The sequence below is a fragment of the Stegastes partitus genome, unplaced genomic scaffold (genome assembly GCF_000690725.1).
Source record: "Stegastes partitus isolate 25-593 unplaced genomic scaffold, Stegastes_partitus-1.0.2 Scaffold784, whole genome shotgun sequence".
NCBI classification, from domain to species: Eukaryota; Metazoa; Chordata; class Actinopteri; family Pomacentridae; genus Stegastes; species Stegastes partitus.
This window is the reverse complement of record NW_007578515.1, coordinates 77,347-92,672: the sequence shown is the minus strand read 5'-3', so window position 1 is coordinate 92,672 and position 15,326 is coordinate 77,347. Positions and strand designations below refer to the sequence as shown.

The following is a 15,326-nucleotide window of genomic DNA, read 5'->3' as shown; positions in this document are numbered from 1 at the left end:
CGAATTCATGGAAACTGCTTGGAATGAACACAGTAAAGGTCAGTGATCAACCTGTATCAGTGCATGCTACCCAATTACGCATTTATTAACTGCATTTCTACTAATTGTCATTTTGTTATCATTTAGCTTCCATTCATGATTGTAACACACACTGTAGTTAGTTCACCCGCTGTTTTGCAGATGCAACGCGACTAAGTCCTTCTATTCTGTGGATCAGCCTTTGGCATGTTTTAACTCCTCTGAACGTTCATGAACGGAGGTGAAACGCTGGTTTCTTTGTCGTTGCTGTTCAAAGCTTTGCCCAGTGTGACCACAGCCTCCTGCTGCTCCATCCTTTACCACAGCGATACGTCGACTCCACTCTGACGGCTTCATTTGTTCATTAAACGCAACTTTCACTCACTGCAGACAGGCGGTAACCTTTTGGGCCTGATTTATAGGTATAGTATAGAAAACAACTTCCACATTAAACACAAAGTGGATGCATTCAGACCGTCTATGTATCATGAATGTGTGACCTCTGGCCTACAGAGCAGAAAGCAGAAACAAAGACTGGCTGGCTAACTGGCCCTCTACGCTCTTTATAATGTGTTTCTAATGGGAACTGAGAGCTGCACAAACATAACCTATAAAACCAGATTATTATAAATGATCCTCCGCTCTGTAACACGAGAGCGTAAAAACAACATTCCCAGTGTAAAGTCCACATATCATCTACGTAACACTAGAGCAGTGATGTCCTCGGGGAGGATGACACTGTGAAGTGTGTTTGAGGCCGGCAGGAAGCAGATCGGCGCTGCATTACATTCACTAAGTGAAGTGACAACACACCGCCGCCGCCGCCGCCGCCGTGTATGTGTGCGTTTCTTGTGTGTTTCGTAGCGCCGCATTCCTCGACCCTGGAGATGCTCGGCTCGACTACGGCTCCAGAGGGACGGGGGATCGGACGGAAGCGAGCGAGAGAAGGAAAAAGAGAGCAGATGGACGTGGCGTGTGATGAGAAGCACTCGGGCAGAAGAGGAGCAGCAAAAGGGGAGAGAGGGCAGAAAGGACTTCATCACATGATCAACATCCCTTCATTGTTTCTATATTTATTCTCTTTCTCCTGTAAGGAATCGTTTTCTCTCTGTTTGACGTATTCAGATGACAGCAGTGCGACATAGAGAAGTGGCGTTTTTATGACGCTGCTTACGGCTGTAGACGGTCTGTAATCTACTGCAAAGTCCTTCAACATGCAAACCACCAGCGATGTTAAAGACTACACTGTTCAATGGCTGGACTTACTATGATTTACTCTGTCACTTAAAATACAGCGACATGTCTCCCCCGTAACTAAAAGACTGAACAAATGTATAATGTGCATGAACAAAACATGAAAACCTGCAGCTCTGAGGTCATGTGCACTGCAACAAACAACAACAAAAAACAACAACAAAAAAGGAAATCAATGGTAAAAATCTGGCAGCAAAGGTGTCAGAAAAACATGTTTTTAAAAAATAGCTAAAAACTATAAAAACTGTGAAAATTACGGCAAATATCTGTGATATAATTCTATTTTTGAGCTGATTCAAATGTGGTAAAACTCAGTAATTTTACAGTCATATATGGCAAAAGAATAGATTATTATATGTAAAATATATATATATACATATAGATATTTGATCTGGACATCATGTACACTTTTGGTCTGTTTTTGTTTCGTTTTTTTTAATGTAATTTTTCTCAGCTTTTAAAATGTATTATATGTAATTTAACAAAACAAAGATAATCTATAAAATAATGGTTTAATTTTTATATTGACAATTTTTTCTAAACTTTAATATACATATTTTTCTTTTAAATAATAGCAAATGTCTGTGAAATAACAATATTTGTGCTAATTTTAATAGAATAAAAATATAGCAATTTTATAGCCACACATTGTAAATGACTGAAATTCTATTTATAAAAATGCTGATTTTTTTATTATGCAAAGTTTGGCAAGTTTTTTGTTGTTGTTGTTGTTTTTATTTATTTATTTTTTTACAATCAATGTAAATTAAGACTTTTTTTCTGTGATTTTGCAAGTTAGTGTCTGTCATTTAACAAAACAGTGAAAATCTGTAAAGTAGCAGTTTAAACATTAATATTTTTAACATTTTTAAGTCTTTAACATACATAATTTTTCAAACACGTAATGACAAATATCTGTGAAATAACAATATTTTGCTAGTTTTAACAGAATTTAGCTGAAATTTTATGGTCAAAAATAATTCAAGAATGAAATACCATTTATAAAAACAGATTTTTGTGGATATTATGCAGTCCGGTTGGTTTATGGTTGACATTTAAATCAAGACCTTTTTCTGTGATGTAACTAGTTAACATCTGTAATTTATCAAAAGAACAAGAGAAACTGTCGTTATTTACAGCGTGGCTTCTCAGCACCAACATGCAGTCTAATTTAATGGGACGGCTGTGAGCCGCAGACATCAGCGGCAAATCAAACTTCCACGCCGTGACTCAAACAAAAACTCATTCCACTCATTGTCAAACAAAATGTTAAACGTGCACAGTCAGGGATGAACCGAACAAAGGAGAGTTACAACAACTGCAGGACCAAATCTGAATGTCAAAGTGGTTTTAAAAAAACAGCTTTAAAGCCTCGCCCTGTCAGAAGACGACTGCACGCTGCAGCATTCCAGCAGCTGCCGGTTATTATGCTTTAATTGGCCTGATTTACTGAGGAAAACACACATTCACAGCTGGAGACGACGTGTCTGAATAAACTGCACACGAAGAAGAAACAGCGACGTTCTATTAAAGTTACTGAGATAAACGCTTTGGTTGTCGGTTGCTGACAAACAACCAGAGAGGACGCATCGACGGAGGCCTCGGTCACATGGATGTTAATTAAAACTTTATCTGTGTGATTCAAATTTCTGAGTAAATGGCACTGAAAATGGGCCTTGTGCTGCAATGTACTTTGTGATATTGTGGCTAAATAATGTCAATGCTAACCTGACTTAGCATTGACATTATTTGTTATTATTTAGCTAACGGGACTTTTAACATGTTTGTATTTACACGTGCAGTTTCTCTTCCACCATACTGAGTAAAAGTGGCATCAGAATCAGTCCACGTATGTTATCCGACCGTTTCCTTGATGCACTGCAGCGAGTCAGAACCAGCAAATAGTTTTTTTAAAACTTCTAACGGCTTATTGGGATGTATTGGGGTACGTCACTGACTCATTTCAGCATGATGACGGACGGTTAAAAACAAAAACACAAAAAAACCTACATGCTTGTGAACTCAAATGTATAAATGCAGAAAAATCCTTTCAAGAAAGAGAACCCGACTCCACCTGACTCCACCCGATCACACGTTTCTGACGGTGCTTTCTATTTATAATGTTCCTGAGTTAAGCAGAGAATCACTTTGAGGGTAAAAAGAACAATAAAATGATCTTTTATTGGATTTTTCTAGTTTTATACTAAAATATAATATTCCTCTATTATAATTAAATATAGTTTAACATTCATTAAATATTATTTAACTAAACAATACACATTTAAAATTACAATAAATAAAATATTACTTCATATAACAGATTCGTGTACCTCAACCAGCCACAGCACAGCACACGAGTTATAGAACACATATTGTCCAACGCTGACGGGATTTGTGTAGAACTCGTTAATTAAGTTTGTCTGATTTCTGTACTGATGCTTCAGCTGGTAATACTTTAAAGCGCCTCTTCCACTGCTCAGACTATAATCCAAACCAAACACAAACAAGTGCACATACTGTTTATATTCACAGATAACATAACGGGCACCACTCCAGGCCGTGAAGTCAAAACAACGCGCCGACCTCTTGAGTCACGTGACCCTGAGGTTACACTTTCCTCATGTTCATTACTCAGTAACATTCTGTAACTCGAATCGCTCTTGAACGCAGCCTCGAGTCAGGTCAGGTCGAGGTCAGGAGACAAGACAGAATCAAGACTCGTGGGGTGTGAAATTCAATCTTGGTCAGTGTGAGATAGAATGTGGGTCAGTTTGAAATAGCTCGAAGCCCAAAATGAGCAGATCCATCATTTGAAAGTTTACAGTCGCCCATCAGAAATCATGTTAATCTGTTTTTTGTGCATTTTTATTAAAAACGGTACTGTAGCACCATCAAGATCAATCCAGACATTTCTGCTAAACTGGTTCCTCGCATGTGACAAATCTTTTACTCAAGTTGACGGCATGTGTTTGACAGGACTGTAATTAAACACCCACATCGGTTATCAGACTGTAAAAGTTAAAAGATCAAAGACACACGGAGCTACATGATGCCAAAGTCCTCAGGTTAAGGAGGAGCTGTTTGTACCAGGATCACAAAGACGCAAGCTGGGATCTGACTGCAGGGACGACTGGCTCTGCTGTCGCCCCGGATCACTCACAGTCCATCAGTCTGTCATCAGCACAGCTCCCAGTCAGTTAAAGCTGGTTTGAGCAGACGCAGCAAAAAAAATGCTAAAACTGTTGGATGCATGTGTAAATTACTATTTGACCTTTGGCATTTAATAACAATATCAAACCTGTACTTCCTGATTAAAGCAGTTCTGCAGCACCATTATGATTCATGAAGTCGTGTTTCTAGGCACCTGTTGAATGCAAGTCCAATACTAACTCTACTTGTAGCTCTGATTTGGTCTCCACCAATGCTCACTGGTTTTTTTTTTTGAAAAAGAGTGAATGTACATGAGAGATGAAAATGTCTTTTTTTCCCCCCCTTTTAGCTGTGATATCCTACAGAAGCCGAGAGCGGTCGTTTTCCGCTACTGTTCTTTCTTCGCCGTTTTCTTGAGACAACGAGTTAATTTTCTCGTTATCTCGGGATAACAAGAATCGTTTTCTCGTGAAAACGAGATAATTGGTGTTTGTGTTTGCCCGCTCGTGCCCGGTCCAGGATGGATTCCATCCTCAGTCACCAGCGGGGGGCCGGAGGACAGACCAGACCGGGCACCAGCGCTTCATTGTAAGCTGTCGTGCCCGGTCAGCTGTTCTCATGACACGTCATGTCGGAGTTCCCGGTCAGCTGTCTATATAAGATACGTCACACCAGGGAGTCCGACAACTTCTGATGAAGGCTGAAGTGACAGCCGAAACTGTCAACGGGATAATTATCTCGTTATCTCGAGAAAACGCCGTTTTAAAAAAATGTGCGACCATGACCGCTCTCGGCTTCCATAATATAGCCAACATAACCTATAACACCTTCTTCTGTCTAGTTTATTCGCTCCATAGCACATGGCCAAAACTAACCTAACTACCTTTTTTTTTTTAAATTTGTATATTTTTTCCAACATTTAAAAAGTTTACTTCGATATTTACTTGTGCTCACTAAGCAGTAGCTAAATATGTCTGATGTTTTGAGCTTGGCTGCTACTTTTTTCACTGAAATCAGCCACTTGCTGCAGCTACAAGTGACGTTCATGAGAGTAAACCACTATTAGATTCATTCAAAGTACATATTGCAAAGCTAAAACAATGAGACAAAACACAGTATATCCACAGCTCCATACACAGAAAACCAAAACTCTGATGCTTAGTCACTGAACCTTCACTTGAAAATCCCCGTTTGAGGGAAGAACTGAACAAATTCTCTGTGTGTTTTCCACAATCACAGACAATCCCTCATATTAAAATATTGCCTGCATGTAGAGACAACCCGTTCCAGTCCTGATAATCAAACAGTGTGATCAGCAGCCTCCCTCCGTCCTCACCATGCTGGATGATGCCGTGCTCCAGGAGCCTCCGTCCCAGCTGCTCCGTCTCCTCCCGGGTCGCCATCTCGCCCTCCTGCAGCAGCCAGTCGATGAACTCTGAGGCCACCAGCGTCCGCTCAAATGAAACATTCTCCTCCTCTCTGGTCTGTAGTAGGTTGTTCTCTGTGTTCATTAGTCTGTGGAGAAGAGAGAGCATCATCTAGTTACTTACCGGTTCAGAAACTGAGACCGAGGAGCGGAAGAAGCCGCAGAGAGTTTAATTCAAAATGCAGCATTAATCCTCTGAACACTGAAACCCTCCAGTCAGTTTAAAAAAGTATGCTGTGTTTAAAAATGTGCTAAAATTACACCATTTATCAGAGCCAGAAACTGTAAAAACAAAAAGAATCGGGATATTTTCCACTTTCCGATGGTTACTGAACTATTCATCTCAAGTTTAACTTCGACATAAAACTGTCATATTTCATCAAAATCTTTTCATCCTATGAGCATCATTTAAAAGTCTGCTAAAAAATAAGGTGTTTGTTCTACACAGATTCTGTAAAAAAGAAAAAATTCTGCAGTCTTTAATGCAATCATAAAGCCATGATCGACCCAGTTGGGACAGACGGTCATTTGATAAAAATTCTGGTGCTTTTTCAGCTGATTGAGCATTGAAACAAATTAAAATATACACACAGCAAAACATCGACGGTGTTTAAACGTTTTATTTCCATTATTGGTGACGCCTGTGTGTAAATGGAAAAATGTTGTATATGTTGAGTCTGGGTATTTTTAACTTTGAAAAAACAACGCAAGCACAGACCTTCAACTTTAATCTTTTCCTTTTTTTAATGATGTATGGCAATACAATTGTGTTATATGACACATAAGACATTTTTGAGTTCGCTCTCCTTCTAGTCACGGCTGTGCTGTTTCCATAGAGGTGCAGGACTTTATATTAAAGTGAAAAATAAGCCCCCAGTAAGTAAAAAACCCTCAGTAACTGTTTGGGGTTCAGAGAATTAAATCAGGTTTTTAAATGACACATGTATTATAAAGTGATTTTAATGAAATATCTCAATTTTAAGCTTAGATTTAGTTTTTTGTTTTCCAATGAAAAGGCACATCACTGATTAGTAGGTTAAAGCGTTCAAACCTATAAACTTTCTTCAAAACTGTGACAAATATGAAGCAATTTGAGGCACTTTGGTTTTTAATCAATTTACCGTCTACCATGCAGCACTAATGCTATTAAAGAAGCAATTTAAATATGGTCGAGCAGTGATTTTGCAACGCCCTCCGGCTAATGCCTCCGCAGCAAAATACTGCTGGGTGCTCGTTCACTTTAGCAGCTTTATGTACACAACATGCCAAGCTGATGGAAAACAGAGTGAGCAGACGATGCTGCAGCGTTTCTAATCGATAGACATAATATAGAGCCATAGCACTGATTCACCGTCCAACAGTGTGTGCTTGGGTTCTGGTGAAAAGTGAACTTTCCTCCGAGGGAATTTCCAACAGAGGAAAGCTTCCAAACCAGCAGCTCTGCCCTCTTCCCCACTCTGTAATCTGCACCGTCCAAATGCACAAGCACTGTACTGGAACTGTCTCCAGATTAGCACTTCAGCCACATAAGTGGAGGACTGAGAATGTCTCCTAAAGATGAATTCATGCTATTCCTGGAAGCTCACACACCAAAACTACACATTAGATTTGCACGATTAGAAGCTAATTACACCAAGAAAAACCTCCTAGATCCTCTTTACTGATAATAAACTGAGGTTTGACTTTGTGGACTCGTCTCAGTCACAACAGTTTCTATGAAACAAAAAGCAAAATATCGTCTTGATTCTGCATTTTACTGCTGCTTTATTTGTTGGTGCATATCAGAGGATTGTGGGTGCTGTGGTCTCTTCTGGATGGCACCAGGTGACTCAAACAAACAAAAAACACACAAGTACACGCTTGTAAAGAGCAGAACTGCTGACTCTTCAACTATGTCACTCTCTTAAAAACACATTCACGCCCATCACTCACACCCAAACACTGTCACCTACGCACTCAAACACTATAAAAAGAGGAACAATAAGCGTTCTGTGGTGCACCTGGACGTGTCACAACATGCACCAGCAAAGAACTGTAACATCAAAAAGACTTTTTCAGGCACAAATCATATTCCCACATTGTGCTGCAATGGCCGTCAATCATTCACTGAACTGTCAACTCGACAAACCGCACAGCGTAGCGCAGACAAACACACATCATGTACGAATGTGATAGCAGCGAGTTACAGAAATGGCAAGAAAGAAGATTTAATGAACTAAAAGAAGCCAGATAGAGACACCAGACATCCCAGGGTTGAGAGAATTCAGCTCCGGGCTCAGAAACCTGAACAACCACCGACCTAATTAGACCGGTCCGAACAGGATAGAAGAACCAGAGCCGCCTTTCCATCTGACAGCGAACGGATAATCTTAAGAAGTGTAATAACGTAACCAGGGAGGAGACGGTTTCCATGAGTCTCCACCAGATCAGTGAGTCAGTCAAGAGATTAAACACGACTCTGGTGAAAAGGTCAACGAACAATAAAGGAAGAGTTGGACACTTGAGGAAACACTGACTGAAGTTTACTTTGCAGAGTTAGATGATGTCATGTCTGCACAGAAAATACTAAGTTGGTCGGCTTAGCTCAGCATAAGATTTGGGAACGGCTAGCCTGGCTCTGTCCAAACCTCTCTATAGTCTCACAGAGTCAGATGTTTTTGGTGTGTCAGTGTGAAGAATGATCTGACTGCACCTTCTTATCATTCTGCTGTGGAGGAAACAAACACTCTGGCTTCTTTAAACTATTAACGATTGTCTGAAGTGATGCTAAGCCCAGGCTGCAGTGATGGTGCCCCTGCAAAATAGTGACAGGGGTAATTTATTCATTTATTTTTTTTGGTGGAACATTTGCATGAAGGGAAACCAAAAAGCCACTGAAAGAACTAAGCAGGTGTCTCATATTGTACAACACAAATGTTGCCAGGTTGCTAACTCAGAAGCTGCTAGTTTTGCTTCCCATAGCGACGGGGATTTTGAAAATGGCAACCACAGCTAGAGAGAGGAAGCATTAGAAACCAGCCTAGTAACTGCTGCCAGGTAATGTAATCTGTCACAGAAGAAACTGTTAAAAAAAAAAATCTTTTTTACAATTTGGACTTGTTTGGATTGAATAAATAAAGTGTAGCATGTTTGTTAAGCCTCTGAACCCAAAACCTGCTGGAAGGTTTGAAAAATTTTCTTTAGAAAGTCTCCAGAATCTGTCAGTGTCAGAAACTGTAAAAACTGAAAAGTATCGTCTGACTTTCAAGTTTCCAACAAACCTTGAGAATCATCACGTGGTCTGGTTCTGTCAGGAAAAAATAAGCTTAAAAAATAAGTCACTTTAATCCATAGTCACCACAAGTGTTTGCACCAGATCCAAATTTCAGCTGAACTGCAGGCTGTGTTTAACATATATTTATGGTATTATAACTGAGTGTTTTTAGAGAAGTGCAAGACTTTCTGTTGCAGTGAAACACCGACGCCACAATGAGAAAAAACAGGAGCACAAGACACCCTGAAACTACTAAATACTCACAGCATTAATGAGCTTAAAGCATGTTTCCCGATATTTTCTGCCTTTATGCTAAGCTAAGCTAATGGTCATTGGCTCTAGTGTTCATAATGAGGAACAGCCTCAATCTCGCTTTCAGTAAGAAAGCAATTATATGCATTTACCACAGCTACTTCTTTAAGAGCAAAGACAGCCAGCCAAGTGTATTTAAGTAAATCAAACTACGCATAATAATCAATATTTGTTGCAGGCAAAGTTTTGTCTGGCAAAGACGAGCCTTCTGCTGTTTATACATGTCACAGGAGACAAATTGATATCTTATTGGAGGCAGAGCATTAGTGGCCAAACCATTAGTGCTCAGGAAGAAGCGCTTCTGAGCTGATTAAGCTAAATGGAGTTCTTAAAAAAAATGTAATTACACTAAACGAAGCCTAAATCATGCGCAGAATGTAAAGAGCCTCCCTTCTGCAAAACACCTCGACTTGTTCTTATGAGCCCTTTTGGCCCCAGCAGTCCTCCCAGCGTGGTTCATTTAACCCAGATTGAAGATCCAGAGAAAGCTGTAGGGCCGAACCGCGCTGTCATTAAACCTGTTGTAATCGTCAACCTTCAACCCTGAGTTGAGCCCAAAAATAGAACAAGAAAATGGTCTGAGGTGCACACAAAGGGCTGCCAAAGTCTCCCTCTGTCATGTAAAGTCAACACATGACTTGTACAGATGTCAACTTTTGATGGATTAGGAGCTGCAGAAGAACAACTGCTATGACCCACATTAAGAGGCCAGCATCATAATACAAATGTTGAAAGAGCTGGACATAATGTTCCATGAGACCTGACTGTGTACACAATGGCTTTTAATCCATTTAAACATGTTAAGTCAACAGATCATGCAACGCCAGCTCAAAGGGACTGACGCAAAGTACTGTACTCTGTGCCTCGAATAATAGCAGCTTGAGCAACACCGTGCATTATTCATTACCTGAGACTCCAGATACAGTATATAAATGGATCATGATAGCTTCAAGTGGGACAATTTGAACTGCCCTGACCTGGATATGCACTCAGAGAAGCTGTTCAGTCAGCATATATAACTCAACCTGAGTGGTGTCCACGGAGATGGTGGCAGGATCGCCTCGCTTTTCACCGCCCTCGGATCTGGTCCGTGCGTGAAAGGTGGAGAACTGATGGCTCTACTCTCATGCAACTTTAAAAACCGATAACGCCACTTTAAAGCTCATTGAAAGGCCATGTGAGATGGTTGTACAGGAAGCAAGCTCTGGCATCAGAAACAAAGAGGAAGTTATCGGAGAAGAAGTTGCAAAGTAAGAGGCGACTTGTCCAGTTGGGGAAACCTCCAGACTCCTGTGACGCTCTGCAGGATAAACTAGATAGAAGTAATGGATGGATTAATGGTGATGCAAAATATATGAAATGACTAAAATATCAAATTATATTTTAAAGAATCAACCAAATAGCAAAATCTAGATCTGCTACAGATGAGGTTTCTATGGAGCGAGCTCAGCGTGGAGTTTTTCGTAGATTTTTGCCTTTAATTATTTAACAAAGAGTCAAAGTGATTTCTAAATATAACGGATTTACAAGTAGAGCTGGATCAGAATAAATCACGTTTCAATGTTCCTGCTCAATCAAATGGCAGAACTTGCAAATAAAATACCAAATGAACACGTCGACAATGCACAAATATATATTCCTCACCCACAGAGGAATATATGAACACACTGAGCGGTAATACTACAGGCAACACCGCTTCAAAATATAATGCAACGATGCAAGTTTTTGAAATAATTTCTAAATAAATAGAGAATAATTTGAGGTAGGGATGTGGCCATGTAAGAGCACAGGCGATAACTGTACGATTTAAAAATTGAAATTTTATTATAATAACACACAAATGATCATATAAAAAGCTCATTATTATCTCACTGCACTTGTTTTTTTAAGTCATTGATTTGCCAAAACAAAAAACACATAATAAACAAAATAACACAAAATTGGCCAATAACATATTTTTAAAAATTTTCTAAAGATATCATGATAATATTTGTATAAGTTAAAATTAATTAAATTACTTTAAGCCTTTTATTGTCACAGCCTTAATTTCAGGTTGATTTTTACAGCATATGATTACACAAAGTTTGGTTTCTTGTTTTGATTAGTTGTTTGTCAGTTTGGTCTCAGCTGTGGTTGAAGTCTGTGTCTGTTGAAACTGCAAGAAAACCAAAACTGCACCTAATTCACAACCTTTATGTAGCGAGCAGCAAATGTATGTCCTACATGTTCAGCGGCTAAAACATGCAAACATACTTTGTGTCAGCTGAGTTTGTATTTCTATTAGACGTCAGCACAAACATCTTGTAAATGACAGCAGTTAATGGCATTTAACTTTCTCATTTTGTTTCCACAGTCTTTAAACTCAGCAGCCTCCAAGGGCGACTGACTGATACGTCACGAAACAGCAAATAAATGACAGCGTCAGTCACTTATCAGCACTTTTAGTACCCATTAGCATTACTGTACTTCAGGCTAATCTAGACTAATCTACACTACGCTCCTGTAAAATTTGAACTCACTGACTGCAACATAAAGTCCTTCACCTCCATGGAAATGAAGAAGAAAGTCATTTTCTTTTATTGTGATGGTCAAAGACCCCTGAATTCATTCCCTGTTGCCATGTGTTTTCCCATCACCTTTTGTCATGTGTTTTCCCATCACCTTTTGTCACAGACCCCCGATTCCACCCCCTGTTGTTCATTGTCCACTTACCTCCTGCCATTTGATTAGCAACTGTATGCTATCAGAACCCCAACTCCACCACCCGTCTGGTCACCAGACCCCGATTTCATCACCTGTGATTCATTGTCCCCCCTTACCTCCTGCCATTTGATTAGCAACTGTATGTTAATTTACCGCTATTCACCTCTGTATTTACATACAGGCCCCCCTTACCCTCTGACTTACCCTATAAATGTGTGACTCTGCAGATGTTCAGGGTCGGTCCACCTTCACAGACTCATGCTCTGTGTTGGTGAGCCCACCGTATACCGGAATACTAATAAACACCCACTACAGCAAACTTCACATGAGGACTATGAGTAAAATTTCTTCAACAAAAACAACACAACTATAGCTAGAAGGAGAGAAAACTCTTTGTGCATCACGACACACTTACAACGCCATAAAGCATAAAAACAAACAAACAAAAAATCATTATTCATTTTTAAGAAACTTGGAATCAGCATGTGCCACACGTTTCCAAGTGCCTACAGGTGCTACCAATACTGTAAAAATAAAAAAAAGCTTTAAATACCATTGATGTTTTACTACATGCAGTTTCACAACCACCACAAACTCTAGAAAGATATTTCACCAAGTCGACTGTATCTTCGACAACTTGCTTAAAACTCTGTGCACAATTTCTGAACCATGCTGCATTTATTTTATTTCATTTATTTGTTTCTTCTATCTGCTCTGTGCAAACACTACCTGCAGTTCAGCCCAAATAGTCCCTGAGTTTATGTCACTTCATTGTTAGTTGCAGGTGAATCAAACATTGCTTCTCAGTGGCGCAAATAAAGCTCATATTTGAATAATTTGTCTTGTGTGAACCTGATGGTGAGTTCGAGGACCATTGGAAAATGGAAAATCTGACAACTTTTTCTCTTCTTACATTTTTTTTTGGTTCTGATAAATGGCATTAGTCTTAGCTTCTTTTTTAAAAGATATGTTTTCCAAAGTGGTTTGCGGTTGTTGGTGTTTAGATGGTTTGGAAACAACCTTAATTGTGAGTATGACTTCCTGCTGTAATAGGAAAAGACATCCCACTGTCATCGGTTAGTCATGTGGAAATGTTACATCTGCTCTCATGAATGAAGCGCAGCCATCACCATTCATGGCTAAGCAACGGTATATTTAGGAATAAAAGGTTCGTTGCTGTTTCTCAATGTAGTTGCATGTATACTGTATGTCTGTATCCAACATTTAAAAAAAAAGAATAGACTTTAAGTGTGGTGGATGTCTGGAATGCAGAGAAACAGCCACCAGAACCGTAAAATATATACAATTTGCACTTGTAGTTTAAAACATGCAAAAAAAACCACCAGTGCAATTCTTTGTGGTTCCACGAAGTCGACAAAGGCTCAGAATAAAAGGCAGCCTGGGAATGAAAAGCAGTCTTTGTTGTTTCCAACTGAGGTGTTTTCTAGCCTTGAAAAGTCCCGTAGAATCGACAAACAGCATTTTCTGTCTCTGCCAGTCTCACAAGCTAAAGCTAATGTTGATGCACTAACAAAGTAAAGGCGTGTGTGCACAACGGTTAAGACAATAGCAAAGCACACAGACATTGAGTCTGAAGTCTTGTGAAACCGTGACAAAAAAAGCTTGAATGTTTGTTAAGGACACAGCGATACAAATTCAGTGCATGCAGTTCCTTCGGTAAACCAAGTCTCAACTAAAAAACACATTCAATTTCAAACTCAACTTGAGCAAAGTGAGCTTTTAACCACAAGTTTGCTGGTTTGGTACCTGCACTGACAGGTTAAATGTGGGCGTGGAGGTGAAATCTGAAAGCTGGAACCTTCCCGTTGCTGACGTATTTCTCTCTCCGCTGCTGCACGAGGCTAAAATAAAACACTGGATCACGTGCGAAGGTGTATGTGGACAGAGTTGCACATTCTTGCGCGGCGAATCTCAGATTAAATAAGTAGACACCTGCATTATTCATCGGGGTTTGGCATGTGGACAGGAGGAGCTGAGGATTAAACCGCCAATCCTGTAATTAGTGGGCATCCTGCTTCGCCACCTGAGCCGCATGGATTAATCTATTCGGGAGATTTGGCAGTTTAATATGAGCATGACAAAATCGCGTCTATGAAATTCAGGCCCGATCTACGCCACACACACACACACACACACACACACACACACACACACACACACAAACAGCCCACACGGTGAACAATGCTTTAAATCTTCCTTTCTGTCGCTTAGGAACTGCTGTCAAAACAACATCTCTGTGTGGTTTGTTTATCGGACTCTGTTTATGCTGTTTTGACAATCGACGGCATCCGAGATCAATGCATGTGTTCGGAGGGCTGTTTATTTTTCCAATGGAAAAACGAGACGTGAAACCGGTCGAGGAGGACGGCGCTTTATGTAATGTGGTGTTTAGTCATGTAGATTGTACAGCGTGTGCCGTCAGAGTTTATGCATGTACACTGATTTATGCAATACGGGGCAGACTAGTGCGAGTAACACAATTAATGACGGCTGAATTCCTTTAAGCTGCCTCAGTTTTAGCATCCTGGTGTTTATTCATGTTGAACAACGGTCACGCCGTCATCGATTAGTGGCGCATTCACGCTACATTCACACTTTAAAACAACATTTTAAAGTGAAAAGGATCTTTAAGCACCGACAGACTGTGCTTGAAAATACATATCTGAGTTGTCCGTGTCAACATAAAGCGGGAAATGAAGGAGGTTGGTTGCTTGGTTGCCAGAAATACCACAGAGGAGGAAGAAAAGCTGTGGTAAAAAGTAGGGCCATGGATGACCTTATCTGCTGCTAGAATAGGTGATCAGGTCAGCAATGCCTGTCATTCATTAGCCATGTGGACACTGGTGACCACTGCTGGTCAAGGCTGATGCTCTAGTTTTCTTCCAGACCTACATGTAGAGACCCATAAAGGAAGCAGCAGCGTCGACGCGGTTTCTGAAAGTCTCCATTTCTGCCTCATCCAGGCTAAAATGCAACGCTGAAGTTTTCGAACTAAACCAGGGTCAGCAACGTTCCCCAAAGACAACATCTTCTTGTAGCCTTAAACAGAACAGATCCATCACAGTGCCGTTTGTGACACCTGCTTTTTTTCTACGGTCACAAGTCGAAATGTCTGCTGAGAAAATTCTAAAATGCTGATGTTAAACCGGAACGTTCTTCATCTTCGATTACTTCATCTTGTATTAGCAT

At 40.1% G+C, this 15,326-nt stretch overlaps 1 protein-coding gene across 3 annotated transcripts in view; it reads right to left on the bottom strand.

Moving 5' to 3' along the window:
• The window catches only part of deptor (DEP domain containing MTOR-interacting protein), a 48,183-nt gene that overhangs the window by 19,870 nt on the left and 12,987 nt on the right, over nucleotides 1-15,326 (bottom strand). For all 3 annotated transcript variants that reach the window (XM_008292086.1, XM_008292088.1, XM_008292089.1), the window contains exon 5: nucleotides 5,759-5,937. In XM_008292086.1, coding sequence (XP_008290308.1) covers nucleotides 5,759-5,937 — 179 coding nt within the window. The remainder of the gene's footprint in view (nucleotides 1-5,758; nucleotides 5,938-15,326) is intronic.